The sequence below is a fragment of the Lepidochelys kempii genome, chromosome 5 (assembly GCF_965140285.1).
Source record: "Lepidochelys kempii isolate rLepKem1 chromosome 5, rLepKem1.hap1, whole genome shotgun sequence".
In the NCBI taxonomy this organism is placed as follows: domain Eukaryota; kingdom Metazoa; phylum Chordata; order Testudines; family Cheloniidae; genus Lepidochelys; species Lepidochelys kempii.
The window spans coordinates 44,455,421-44,470,861 of record NC_136384.1 but is presented as its reverse complement, the minus strand read 5'-3'; the positions used below and the strand labels follow the sequence as shown (position 1 = coordinate 44,470,861).

Genomic DNA, 15,441 nt, shown 5'->3' with positions numbered 1-15,441 from the left:
CATAACTGTACACAGTATTCCAGCAGAGGTCACACCAGTGCCAAATACAGCAGTAAAATAACCTCTCTACTTCTATGCCTCATTCCTCTGTTTATGTATCCCCCCAGGATCACATTAGCTCTTTTGGCCACGGTGTCACACTGGGAGCTTATAGTCATCTGTTTATCCACCAAAAGCCTCCAAATCTTTGAGTCACTACTTCCCAGTGAGAGCAGTTACCTGGAGAGTCAGCCCAGCCAATCAAAACATCTGACTGCCTCCTATAGCATGGAGGCTAAAGGACTCATCAGTACTGAATATATGGATCCATCCCCCCACAAAGTGACAAAGAAAAGTTGTCACAGACTTTCAGCAACAGATTTGAGATGCAAAAAGAAAAGGAGGACTTGTGGCACCTTAGAGACTAACACATTTAATGGAGCATAAGCTTTCGTGAGCTACAGCTCACTTCATTGGATGCTCACGAAAGCTTATGCTCCATTAAATGTGTTAGTCTCTAAGGTGCCACAAGTCCTCCTTTTCTTTTTGCGAATACAGACTAACACGGCTGCTACTCTGAAACCTGAGATTTGAGATGAAAATTCTGGGATAAGGCTCCCACTGTAAAAACCAAGGAGGGTCAAGAGTTGCAACAGAAACTGAGAAAAATGGAATATTAATATGAATTTATGATTTAAACATTTATAAAATAAGGGATGGAAGGTCCTATATGAAGACATGTAAAGCTCAAAGTTCACCAGGTAGCTGAACAGTGTACTGATACCACAGACTATCAAGCAGACCCATACGGAATCACTGTTTCCTTGTGCTCCCTCATTTGTCTGTATCTATTGTCTTGTCTTATACTTAGACTGCGCATTTGGGGAAGGAGCCATCTTTATGTTCTTCGTACAGTGCCCACAATAGGATCCTGCCCCATGACTAGGGCTCCTAGGAGCTATGGTAGTGGTAATGAAAATAGTGTTGCAAAGTTAGGATGTAATTAAAGTGTCAAAAAAGCCTATGAGCCCCAAATCTTTCATCCTCATAACTTCAACCTAGATCTGTAGGGTAAGATTTTCAAAGACAAGTGGCAGACAGACATTAACTTCGAACTGCCATTTATACCTTTGAAAGTCTCCATAGCATGAGAAGGTTTTATAGTAATTATATGATCAGAGCAAGATGGGGTTCTCATCCATGGCAGGGGCTCCTATGTACTATAATACAAATAAGTAAGAGGACATTTTATCTCAAACCTAAACTATCACTCCTCACATCCAAGAGATATTTAACTGATGTTAACAAGAGATGTTAGAATGTACACCATCTATAACATACAATAAAAACAGTCTACCATACCTGTGTAGCTGTGACCCTAGTACAAGGATTAAATATGAATAGACCTTGGAGAAGATCTAGCAAGTCATCACCAGCTGCACTGAAGATATGTTGAAGTGGCATTCCAGGGAAACTTTTAAATGTTACATAATCTGGAAGACTTGACATGCCCTATGAAAACAAAATGGGAATTAAATTTTAAAACAACAAATAAAGAAAAGCTTATACCCCCAACTGAAGGAACTGCCACAGTGCAGCTTATAGATCAGAAGTAATAGTCAACTTTTAAAGCATACTATCAATCTGAAATTGAGTCAGTTTAATAAAAAGTATTACATTAGTTTCAGGTAACAAACTTATCAATGTTGTGGTTTTACAATCATACTCCCCTTTCTAAAGGATTTTTCCTATTATGCAGTGTAAAGAGCTCCACAAAGCGGGAAAGTTAATGACTATAGAAGGGAAACAACAAAAATGATTATTCCCTAAGAGGATCAAATGCACTAACAAAATTGAAAAAAATTTCCTCTCTAGTCTCTCATTATTGTAATCTTAGGAGTGATTTGCAGTAACACACACAAGATTTTCAGACAAAAGCAATTTAAGTTGGCCTCTCTAACATGGAAGTCATTTGCATCAACAACATGGGAGACTATGTTCCGCATAAGTAATACTCTGCAACTGCTTCTGGAGTGGGAAACTGAATAATTTTGAAAAAAGAATTGAGCCAAACAGATTAACACCTGTTCAAGTTGCAATAATGCATATCTTACTGTTGTTTTCATCCAGTTTGCAAGTCACCTCTCTTCTTCCCCCAATATCATACAAAGTTACATTGATAAATTTAATAGCCAAATGATACTAAATATTTCTAGCAACATCATTTATACTGCAGTAAGTTTTAACCAAGCACACCACAGCATGTTAAAGTGGCAGTAAACATGATGAATGAATGAATTACATCTCTCTTGTATAGTTTACAGAAGTGAGGGAATGAAGGTTCTTAATTTTGAAGATTTGTGAATTAATTTCAGAATATATCCTCTCTTTTGGCCAAGTATCCTACCAACAAGGGTTTCTTCAAGGATAAAATTTTCATTAAGCACCAAGAACATGATAAAATATTGCAAGAATCTTTAAACACTTCCTTTTGAATTATGGTATGACAGCATATAACTGTTTTGAATCAAAATGCATTTGCAAATGCCTACAAACTACCTGACTACATCAAACAAGATTAAATGAAAAAGCATTAAATTATCACTCTTCCATGTGTCCCATGGCTATCATCATATGATGAAAGTATCATGAGAAGTTCTAGTTTCACTCTTAAATTGCCACATGCTATTATATTAGCAGGTGTCTAATCCAAATAGCAATTTGGAAACCCCAACTAACTGTCCTCTGCACTTTGTTTTGTAAATTCCGCTAACAATCTTTTTAAAGGTTTCAGAGTAACAGCCGTGTTAGTCTGTATTCGCAAAAAGAAAAGGAGTACTTGTGGCACCTTAGAGACTAACCAATTTATTTGAGCATGAGCTTTCGTGAGCTACAGCTCACTTCATCGGATGCATGCCGTGGAAACTGCAGCAGACTTTATATATACACACAGAGAATATGAAAAAATACCTCCTCCCACCCCACTGTCCAGCTGGTAATAGCTTATCTAAAGTGATCATCAGGTGGGCCATTTCCAGCACAAATCCAGGTTTTCTCACCCTCCACCCCCCCCCCACAAATTCACTCTCCTGCTGGTGATAGCCCATCCAAAGTGACAACTCTTTACACAATGTGCATGATAATAAAGTTGGGCCATTTATTATTTATTTTATTTATAGGCCTATTTCCTCTTGTTTTTTCCTACCCCCCCGATGTTCTGGTTTAACTTGGATTTAAACTTGGAGAGTGGTCAGTTTGGATGAGCTATTACCAGCAGGAGAGTGAGTTTGTGTGTGTATGGGGGTGGGGGGGATGTGAGAGAACCTGGATTTGTGCTGGAAATGGCCCACCTTAATTATGCACATTGTAGGGAGAATGGTCACTTTGGATGAGCTATTACCAGCAGGATAGTGAGTTTGTGTGTGTGGTTTTTGGGAGGGGGTTGAGGGGGTGAGAGAACCTGGATTTGTGCAGGAAATGGCCCAACTTTATTATCATGCACATTGTGTAAAGAGTTGTCACTTTGGATGGGCTATCACCAGCAGGAGAGTGAATTTGTGTGGGGGGGTGGAGGGTGAGAAAACCTGGATTTGTGCTGGAAATGGCCCACCTGATGATCACTTTAGATAAGCTATTACCAGCTGGACAGTGGGGTGGGAGGAGGTATTTTTTCATATTCTCTGTGTATACATAAAGTCTGCTGCAGTTTCCACGGCATGCATCCGATGAAGTGAGCTGTAGCTCACGAAAGCTCATGCTCAAATAAATTGGTTAATCTTTTTAAAGTAATTACCAAATATTTTGGTACATCTTTAAATGTAATTCAAGCAGTTGACAGTAATATAAAAAGAGAATGCTGAGATAGGTTTGTTAACTAAAGGACTTACAGGCCACTGGTCTTCTGTTGGAGTCCCCAGCGTTTCAAATATTTTTGTCAGCTGATCAAGATCAGAGTCTCCTGGCAAAAAAGGAACCTGTAAGAAGGCAAATGCAACAGCCATTTTAATTTAAAGGTTTAAATCAACTTCTGAACTTGGACTCCCAGGGAACAACTTTGATTTTTCCCTTTGTGAAAGTATTCTACTGTTACAGTAACATAGCTTTGGATACTAACTGACTGTAGACGGGCACTGATGGAATGCTTGGGGCTTCACCATAATGTCAAAATAGGTTTCAAATGTCGTTTACATTTATGCATGACATCATTAACCTCATCACTAGATTTTCTATTATGAAGCTAAACAACCATTACGTAAGTGAGATTGTACAAAGGTATGCCTCTTTTTAACCTACTAAAGATTTAAACATACCATGTTAAGCAACCTAAATCTGTATAGGTGCATGTTTTAATTTTTTCCTCAGTCACTTTGTGATCTTTCCAATGCCCACAACTAGGGAAGAAAGAGGAAGACTGATATTGGAGACTATCTAGGTTTCGTATTCAGAATTTCCAAATGAATCTTGTGATGACAATACTAGGAATTAAATGATCTCCACTCAAGCAAAACTAACGGGGTACTGATTCACTGGGTTAGAAATTGCCTAACCAGTGTTTGTCAAGTTTAAACTACGTTGGAAGCAGAGGAGGAAATTGTGTATTGTAAGTACATGGCAGACTGAATTAGGCCAAAGGCAGAAGATAGAGTTCTGCGACAGAAGTTGAAGAATAAGGTGACTATTAATATTATCTAATTCTTCACGCTTAACACATTAATAGATGACAGTGAGGGTAACTGAAATCAAAACGGAAAAGTCAGTGTACTAAGATATTCATTAAAAAAATCAAGGCAAAGAGACACCCAATGTTTTTGTGACATTTAGTTTATATTTTCCTCTCAGTGTTTTCTGTTTAAGAGACATTTTGGATAAAAGTTCTTAAAATTGTCTAAAACTAGACAAAGTAACAGCAAGTATGCTGTAGTGCAGTATCCTACATTGCAGGATTGGATTAGATGGTCCAATAGGACACTACCCTTTCCATCAACATCATTTCTCTCAAGCTTATCCTACTTTAAAGAGAGTTTAGCTTTTTGAACAAAAGAGGAAAGAAGTTTATTCTCCTCCTCCACCTTTTTTCCTAAGGAACTGTATTGTAAGGGGCACACTTAAATGAGTTAGTCACTAGCAAAAAAAAAAAAAAAAAGCAAAGCGCAAGGAAGAGCTATGATCCATGCACAAAATCTGAGAACCACCACATTTAAAGTTAGATGTTGACATTAAACTTTGTTCTGCCGATCCATGGGTAGTAGGGGAAGGACAACACATGGAAAGTTAGTACATACTTTTAACATTCCTAGACTTTGAACTTCAGTGCATATGGATTGAGAGTCACTAGTGATATACAAGCAATGCATGACTTTGCTAATAAAAGTGATTGAGATGAGATATCAGATTTCTGATCATGATTAATTAAAATAGATAGTATGGGGTTATAAATGTCAAAGGTTAAAATACTAAAGTAGTACATAAGAACCTATGTACAAGAGCTACATTATATTATAGATTAACAGAAATATTTGTGTTTGAGGCTTACCCTAAGAAGCAGTTCTGCTAAGATACAGCCAACAGCCCACATATCTACACCTACACCATACATTCTAGCACCAAACAGTAGCTCAGGTGCTCGATACCACCTGAAAAGCAAGCAGGAACACTTTCAAGCAAGGATAATTTGTATAATACAGTAATGCAAATAAATAAAGTATTTAACTGAGCAGAAGTGTTAGAGAATGTTTATTGCTCACTCCCTAGATATTTATCATCAATTTAATTCCTGAAAAGATCTACATCTTGGAGAGACCTTTTTTCCCTTTAAGGATGTGGTTCAACATCCCAAAGCTGTACACACCTCCCCAAAATGAAGTGAAATTGCAGTTCATATTTGCACTTAGCAAACAATTGGAGTGCAAACTCAAAAGACAGAGGATAACTGGCAGTCTGAATAAACGAAAAAACGATCAAGGTTATTTGTCAGGAAACAAAACAAGTAGGCATCAAAATTCCTGCCAATATCCAGACCTCAAAAGTGACAGAGACAGCCACTGATAATCTAAGTGCTGAGATTCTTGTGTAGAATGAATCCTGGCAGTTAATAGTAACGCAAAGTAGCTAGTATCCCTGCCTAAAACAATTCAGTTTACCTGACACATGAGGATAACATCTTAATTAGATTCCGCTTGCAGTGATGAATACACTAGTATTCAACAACAACTTCGTAGATGGCATAATAGCCAACATTTGGAACCATTATCTCATTTCTTCCATTAATCAAACATCTATAACAAATCTAGCTTCCATTTCTTCCATTAGAAAAAGACATTTAAAATAAATCCCAACTATTCATATTAGTGTAGACAAACGAAAAAAATATTCTGGCAGTTCAGTTGTGCCTTGCACCCCCACTCTGTTTTTAGACGTGTATATTAAATATTTAAAAAACCAACAGATCCATCTGTTGTCAATTAAGACCATTTAGTTACCTTAAGAGGCACATGAGTGAGTGGTTAGGAATACTACATTTAGGGCAAATAGTCTGATTAATATATAAAAAATAAAGAGCATAAGCCTCATTGTTTCAGAAGTTAACTACAACCAGACTTAAAGACTAGTGTACATATTCCTTGTGTTTCTGAAGAAAAGACTACACTAGAGTTACAGAAGATCTTGTATAGGCGTGTATTCCATAATAGTTTTTACACAGACAGTGGGTGAGGTAATATTTTTTTATTGGACCAAACTCTCCTGGAAAGACAAGCTTTCAAGCTTACACATGTGACCTGAAGAAGAGCTCAGTGTAAGCTCAAAATCTTGTCTCTCTCATCAAGAGAATTTGGTCCAATAAAAGATATTACTTCACCCACCTTGTCTCTCTAATATCCTGGGACCAACACAGATACAAAAATCCTTTTTACTGGCAGTTCTCAAAAGCAATTAGATAACCTTGCAAAGCACTGAGGTCAGCTTTTATAGCAGTTATTCAGGTTCCCATTGCCACATTCTTATAAAGTTAGCTCTTGGGCTTGTGCACAGAACTGATTTTACAAGATACCCATCTATCCAACAGCCAAGCAGAGTGCTTTATTTCTTACCTTGTTACTACCTGGTGTGTATAGACTCTATTTGGGCTTCCAAAAGATTTTGCCAAGCCAAAGTCAGCCAATTTTAGAACCCCATTTTCATCTAGTAACAAATTGTTTGGTTTGAGATCCTGTCAAGAAAGGGACAAAGACAATAAAATTTACTGTATCAATAAAAGCATGACTAATAAGGAGCTCCCCGGCACTCTTTTATTAAAGTTATTCTAAGAGACAAGCTTCTATCTTTATAGAAAGCCCCTTTTGCAAAAATAAACTTTGCATTACATCTATGAGTGTCTTTGGCTGTAGTGCTTCTGCTACTTGAGCTGCAGATTTTCCAAACACCTTTAAAAAGCTGATTTAAGTGTGGCCATATCTTTGCTGCCAAAGAGCAGCAGTTTAGTTTTGTGGCATTACACTGACAGTTACCACAAAAGTTTTAGAGATGCATTTGCTCCCTGAAGTGCAGTACACTAGTTTTATTAGAATTGATTTTTAAAATATATTAACTAGGAATTTAGCAGCCTTCTACTACACACTTGAAACCAGCCTTTTTTAAACTCCATTCAGTCATTTATTTCATCACAATAAGTTGGTACTTTCCAGTTCAGAACAGCCAAGATAAGAGTTGCAATCAAAAGATTTAAAGTACCATTATACAGTACTCTACTGCAATTTTGAAATGGAAGACTTTCATAAGTAAATAGGAATACTTTCCTAACTGTACAGTGGATTGTTATTGTAGGGTTTCTCAGCTATTGGGCTGCAGGCATTGGAATTGTGTCTCCATAATAAAAAACACTAAAGTTTTTCTTCTCCCCTCAGCGCCCGCCCATGCCCCCCGCCCTTTTATAAAACTATGCTACATGGACTTTACAGAGAGAGAGATTACTTTTGGATCAACTAAGCTCTACCAAAAAGTGTCACCATTTTGTTACAGGGTGTAAAGTTTCCTTTAGCAACTCTTTTACTGAAAGGGACTTTGTTCCTTTTAAAATATTCTTACTTACCCTGTGTAGAATCCAGTGCTGATGTAAATATTCCAGTCCTTGAAGTGTCATCAGCATATATGCTTTGATGTGAGATTGTGTCAGCACAAGACTACTATCCTTTATTATAACCTGGGAAAAAGCACGTTATGAAACTCTCTACCAAAAATCTAACTATGTTTAATTATATTACAATTCTTTTTGCTTAATGTTACTATTTTCCTTTAAGCAAAGTTGAATGTTACATGGTGCAATTGCTAATAAGACTCTATGCCACTGAGTTATGTAAAAAGTAGTTGAAATTCTTAAGTTTCTCTAGAAAAAGTTATAGCTAACTACACTGGAGAATGGAAATTGAAATGGAGACCATAGCTATTCCGGATACCATATTTGTGTTAAGTTTATATTGACTCCATGTTTTCTCTACCCGCATGACCACATAAGCTTGATCTGAAATCTCAACTTCTTCCAGCTAGTTATTTCAAGAGCTAAAGTGCCTCTCTTAAGCAAAAGGAATATGCTTAACTCTACCACCTCAACAAAATATACCGCATATGCTATTGCGGTAAGTCCCTCACATAAATCCTCATTTATACTTGTGTGTGCTCTGCCTGAACTATTTTACCTTCCTTCAATATAGCTCCAGGACTCTAGCCTTGGCAGAGTACAAGAGCTCTCTGCACATACATGTAGGTATGACCTATTGACTACCATTTTAACAAATCCACTTGTTTCAGAATCCAAGTAAAAATGGCCTCCACTTTTTTGTATAGCTTTCATGAACTTGCTCCATCCTATTTTTTAAAACATTCTCTCTGCCTCTACACACTGCTCCCTCCACTTGTTTTCTACGAATAATGCTTTGCACTCCTACAGTAGCTTCCATTTCCCAACATGCTTAAAAATTCAAGTTGAAATTTGTAAAATATCTAAAATAGTTCTTAGACTGCACTAAGTTTTCTATATGAAAACTTGGTAAATGAAATTTAATGAGGATAAATGTGAAGTAATGCACATTGGAAAAAAATAACCCCAACTACACAATATGATGGGGGCTAATTTAGCTACAACTAACCAGGAGACAGATCTTAGTCATCATGGATAGTTCTCTGAAGACATCCACGCAGTGTGCAGCAGCAGTCAAAAAAGCAAACGGGATGTTAGGAATCATTAAAAAAGGGATAGAGAATAAGATGGAGGATATCTTATTGCCCTTATATAAATCCATGGTACACCCACATCTTGAACACTGCATACAGATGTGGTCCCCTCATCTCAAAAAAGATATACCGGCATTAGAAAAGGTTCAGAAAAGGGCAACTAAAATGATTAGGGGTTTGGAATGGGTCCCATATGAGGAGAGATTAAAGAGGATAGGACTTTTCATCTTGGAAAATAGGAGATTAGGGGGGATATGATTGAGGTCTATAAAATCATGAGTGGTGTGGAGAAAGTGAATAAGGAAAAAAGTTATTTACTTGTTCCAATAATATAAGAACTAGGGGCCACCAAATGAAATTAACGGGCAGCAGGTTTAATACGAATAAAAGGAAGTTCTTCTTCACTCAGCGCACAATCAACCTGTGGATCTCCTTGCCTGAGGAGGTTGTGAAGGCTAGGACTATAACAGGGTTTAAAAGAGAACTGGATAAAGTCATGGAGGTTAAGTCCATTAATAGCTATTAGCCAGGATGGGTAAGGAATGGTGTCCCTAGCCTCTGTTCATCAGAGGGTGGAGATGGATGGCAGGAGAGAGATCACTTGATCATTACCTGTTAGGTTCACTCCCTCTGGGGCATCTGGCATTGGCCACTGTCGGTAGACAGGATACTGGGCTGGATGAACCTTTGGTCTGACCCAGTATGGCCATTCTTATGTTCTTATATGTCGTACAGTGCTAATCACTACAGATCCTGATCCCAGCTGGGTCTTCTGGATGTTACCAAAATACAAATGAATGCTTTGTTTTCCCTTGTCCTAGTTTGTCACTAGACAAATAGATTTAACTTTACTTATCTATAAAATTCAAAACTAAGTAAACATATTAGGAAAATACATAGATCAAAACTAATAGTTGATATTTTACAAGTCTCAGCTTGATTTCCTATGAGTATTTGGAGCACAACATCATCAAGGAAAAGGTAAACATTGCTATTAGCAAAAAACTCATTTTGTTTAGTAATATATTAACTTTGTTTTGATCTTGTATTCCTCTAGTTGAAGCAGATCTTCCTTTATGACAGGCATTACAGATATTAGTGAAACAGACAACTAGTCTTTTAATGTTTGTATATGCTCTTCTTGCTGCTCACTGCATTATATATAACATATTACTGCCATTAAATTAAGCTCTTTTCCCTATAAAGCATGGACAGTCACTGCACATGCACAACCATCATTGACTTAACATGCACTCTTGCCTACTACAGTATTTATTTTGATGCATTCTTCAAAACATGTGATATCAAATCCCCTGAGAAGATTTACTCATGTAGACTCCAATAGGGATCAAGCATCAGCAAAACAGAAAACTATCCATGGATAATATATGATCTATATTTCTTGGAATGCACCCAATTCACAGGTTAACAGAACAGATTCAAACAGGATTGCATGCCTATTACTACTAATTACAAAATTCAGTAACTGATTGTACATTGTCTAGCACAACGAGGTCCTGGTCTATGACTGGGGTCTCAAAACGTTAATACTACACAAATATGAGATTAATAAACTATTTCTTGACAAAAGCCTACTGACAGTCTAGAGCAGTATTAAAAAGTAAAGCATTGCATCCTAATTAAGAATGCATGAATGTTAATATACTATAAAACAGGATTTTAAAAAGATATGACCTGAACTGACAAAGTTGTATTTGTCTAATTCATGTTACAGATTCTGATGTCTTACAAATACAAATCACTAATCTTTCTTGATATAAGTATTTTCAGAATGCATTTACTTGGAGATACTATCTGCATATCAATATGAAAAAGGAATACATTATCATGGTTTCCAGTATTTCAATGGTTTTGTACACAATATTGAAAATTAAAACATTCCAAGTATTGAATCAAAAGAAGGCAACAGCTAAAGCAGTCTTACCTCTAGATCTGTTTCCATAAAATCAAAGACCAGACTAATATTGGATTTGTGTCCAAATGCATCAAGAAGCTGGAAAACCAAAATACACCACAAAATGAAAAATATATTTGACTGCAGAGTACTTTTAATATTTTAATGCTGTGACACTTCAGTATGTGTTGTGAGGGTTTTCAGGATGGGGGAGCAGGGTTGCACATACAGGGAAGAGAACATGCTGTAGCGATTAGAGGGCAGTATGGGGAAATCTGACATTCAGGCTCTCTCTTTCTTGCTATGTGTCCACAAGAAAATTACAAACGCTGTCTTAGTTTCCCCATCTGTAAAGTAGAAATGACCAATCCAACCCACTTCACAAGGAAATTAAGGGGCTTAAATTTGTCTTTGTAAAAAACAGATCCTGAATGGAAGGTGTACTAGTTGTACAGAATTAAAATTTATTAAAGATGTTAAAAAAATATATATAATACACAGGTTAAGAAAAGAGTGTTTGAATGTCTGGGTATAGTGCTAGGATTATCCACAAATGTAAAGTTTGTTTAAAAAGTGATAGGCTACATATAGTACATAATCAGCAAAACCCCAAATTTAGGTGAATAAATTTAACAATACAGGTTCAATGTTAGCATCCAAGTATTTGGGTACATCACTCACGAAAAGCTGTACAGAGAGTTGGTTGTGGAAAGTAAGATATATCAATGAATTACTACATTTTACCAAGAATATTTTAACAACAGAGTTAGACATTCCTATAAAATAGGATTACCTTCACAGCCTGAACTACAGTGGGAGTTATATCAAAAATTAACAGAGCAGACAAGAGCATGATGGAGTCTCTTCCTTGTTCTTGCTCTTTCAAAAATGCTTTACTTATTCTTGAGTGTAGAGGGGAGGCATAAGGGGAGGGTCACATGCCTCCTTCCCCCCCCTCCCCATTTGCTGCTTGGCTTGTACTGAGCATGCCCCCCTCTGCCCCCGCCCCCCACTATTATCAGCCACCCGTGGTCCCTGCTTGCATGGATTCAGTTTTGTATGGTTTTGGCAAACTGTTCTTGGCCATAATTCAGCATTTAGGACTTCAGTTCATAAGTGGACAATTAAGAACGTCTAAGTTTGCAAGTTATCTGTCAAAGACTCAAACAGTTTTGCCCATCCTAGTAAAGATGCTGAAATGAGTTAGAGAACATACAAGCTAAAGCCTTTTTTAAATGTTTGCAGTCAAGTTAACTGCTTTTTAATTCATGTGTTTCAGCACCTCCTGGTTTCAGCTACAAGTATGGAAACGCTGTAACAATGGGCTTGAGATCCAGCAAGAACAGTACACTTCCATGGAAAATATTTAAATAAAGCACCTGAACTTTTGTACGTCTATCTGAACCAACCGTTTAGAGAATCACCCATCACTAGTACTTACCTTTACAAACATTTATCTGAAGCTGAAAGTCAAAAAACTAAAAAAATGCATGCTCTGAACTACAAGTATTACTGCTGCCCACTGGATTTTAAATAGCATCAGTGAAACTGAACAGACTTTGTCAGTTTCACCAGGCTGTTGCTTAGGAAAGTGGAGTAGCAACAGAGGCAAGACAACATGCAAAAAGTCAGGGAAATGCCACACTGCATTGATTCACAATCAATTTTATTTTTAAATTTGAATTTTTCAGGATTTGCAACTCTACCCCCACCTAAACAGCAAAAGTTTCCAACTAACCCTTAGCAAAAATGCATGTGGATTTTGAGACCTGCCTTTTTATTAAAGTTAATATTTTATTGGTTAACATGGTTTGCCAACTTGCAAGATGACCAGTATAAGAATTAAGATAAAGATCTCCATGATCACAGCAGTAAGTCTTTGTGGATATACTGTTTTATATCTACAGCATTCAGGGACTGACATACTGCAGATGCCACAAGTAGTACTCATTTTATACTTACACCAATGATATTTGGATGGCTTAGCTCCTGTAACAATTTTATCTCCCTCAGGGCTGTTCTGTTGATTCCTACGTTGAAAGAAATATCACATCAAAGGCAGGAGCAGCAAATAAAAACTTCAATTTAGCTACCAATAAGAATTTCTAATTCAGTTTCTTTTAAATGTTGGTCATTTATGATTGTTTGAGAAATTATGATCTAGACTACAGAACAAGAAAAAAAATGCATTAAGTTTGTAGAATTGCAACTAAGTACATCACTGTAATTCAAAGTTGGGTATGCATCATTGTCATAGCAGACAACAGTAAATACTTCACATCTACAAGTAGGTGGAAATTCTCACACCTTAGGATGTGATTGTTTCTATAGCAGTGTATGCCCCCTTTTGGCAAAATAGAGAAGTTTTGGCATAGACCTAGAAGAGTATACCAAATCTTGACCTATCAAACAATTTTAAGGCTTTTTAAAAAATGGTTACTTACCCAGCAGTAACTGTGGTAGAACCACAGTGGGATCATGTGCATCATCCATGAGAGAGAAGATTCTTTTGAATAGCAATGTCCATCATGGCAGCATATGCACTCTGTGCCTCATGTAACCTGTCCGATCCACACCGATAAGATATCAAAGAACCAGAGAGTTATTGTAGTGTATGTAATCATTCTTCCTTCAAGTACATGTTAGTGTCGATCCCACTGTATGTGACAGTCAAGTAGTATCCTCTTCAGGATGGTGGGAATAAGTTGCAGCTATATCAGTAAAACAGGGATTGAAATACTGCTCTCCCAAGCTTGGCAGCTGACCTGGTAGCTAAGTCCAAGACAGCGTTTGACAAATGTTAGTGGGTTACTCCACATTAGAAGTCTAAGGCAGCAGTATTGGAACATTCCTAAAGCAAGTGGAGGATATTGCTTGTGTTCTGGTGGAGCAAGTCATGATGTTTGATGAGAGAGATACACCAGCCAGCAAGTAACACAGCAAGATATATTGTGTTATCCATTTCAATATTCTTTGCGAAGAGACAGGTTGACCTTTAAAGTGCCCACCTATGGCTAGAAAGATGAAGTGCATGGTTTGGTGCTGTCAATATAATGAAGCCAAGTCATGGACATGCACACACTCCCAGTGCTGAGTGTGGCTTTGAAAAAAAACAAAGGAAGTCTGATTGACTGGCTTCGATAAAATTCTGAGACACTCTTAGGAATCAACTTCGAGTGAAGCTGCAACATCACTTTGTGCTTATGTAATGTGGTATGGGGAGGTTTGGACATAAGTGACTGAAGCTTACTCAATCTCCTGACTGAGGCAATAGTCACTAGGAAGACCATCTTCAGAGGTAGGTGGTGTAAGCTGCATTCTGTGAGAGGTTGGAACAAGGTCTCCATGAGACTCAGACAGACTAAACTGAGGTCTCAGGCAGGATTCTGTTCTCTCAACAGTGGGTAAGTGTGCAACAACCCTTTGAAAAATTTAGATATTGCGGGGTGAGAAAAGGCCAGCACCACTGAATAGGTGGATGTACGGTGGACCCCAAGAAATTAACAAAAGGCCAGCCTATTTTAAATGCAACAAGTCAGAGAATGTTCAGTACTGAGGCCTGGACCAATGCTCACATTGAGAAGCTCTTCCAATTAGATGAATATATTGTGGTAGATGTTTTCCTGGTATGTATCAGGATTTCCTGGACCCGTAGGAAGCATTCTATATCTGTGGTACTTAGTTAGCCAATAGCCATAGAACAGATGCAGGGGCTTCAGGTCTGGATGGAGTATCTTGTCATGGTCTTGTAAGAGGAGGTCTAGGCAGTCTGGGAGCTGGATCAGAGGCAGGATGGACATTTGTAGCAGCCAAGACTGCCTCGGTCAGCAGGGAGCTATGAGAATAATCGTGGCTTTGTCCCTTTTGATTTTGGAAGTCATCCTGAGGGTCAGGGGAATTGGTGGAAAGGCAAAAGATAGGCCTTGGGACCACTGCAGAAAGAAGGCACCTGCTAGCAACCCCAATCTCATGCCCACTCTGGACAAAAGTTCTAGCACGTGGCACGGTGGTAATTGTCTGCCTGCTTCGGAAGTCTGCCAGGTTGATGCCGACACCTGGGAGATGGAGACATTGACGTTCTCCAGTATTGGTGGCACCATGTCCAGAGCTTGATGGCTTCCAGGCAGAGACGAAATGAGCATCTCTCTCTTCCTTTGTTTATGTAGCATATTGCAGAGCTGTCGTCCTACAAGATATCCACTGTGGGATTACAGGCTAACCTGATGGCTTGATGTGGAACCCCATGTCTTCGGAGGACAAAAATCTCTTGAATTTGTAGATTGTTCAGGTGGGCTTCCCAACCAGTACTTGATGGTACCACT

The 15,441-nt window shown here is 37.9% G+C and overlaps 1 protein-coding gene across 1 annotated transcript in view; it reads right to left on the bottom strand.

Annotated features, from left to right (window-relative positions):
- Positions 1–15,441, bottom strand: part of CDK7 (cyclin dependent kinase 7) — a 35,793-nt gene that overhangs the window by 8,962 nt on the left and 11,390 nt on the right. Inside the window, 7 exon segments of the mRNA XM_073344115.1 lie at positions 1,342–1,491; positions 3,867–3,953; positions 5,513–5,612; positions 7,068–7,186; positions 8,066–8,176; positions 11,150–11,218; positions 13,082–13,149. Coding sequence (XP_073200216.1) covers positions 1,342–1,491; positions 3,867–3,953; positions 5,513–5,612; positions 7,068–7,186; positions 8,066–8,176; positions 11,150–11,218; positions 13,082–13,149 — 704 coding nt within the window.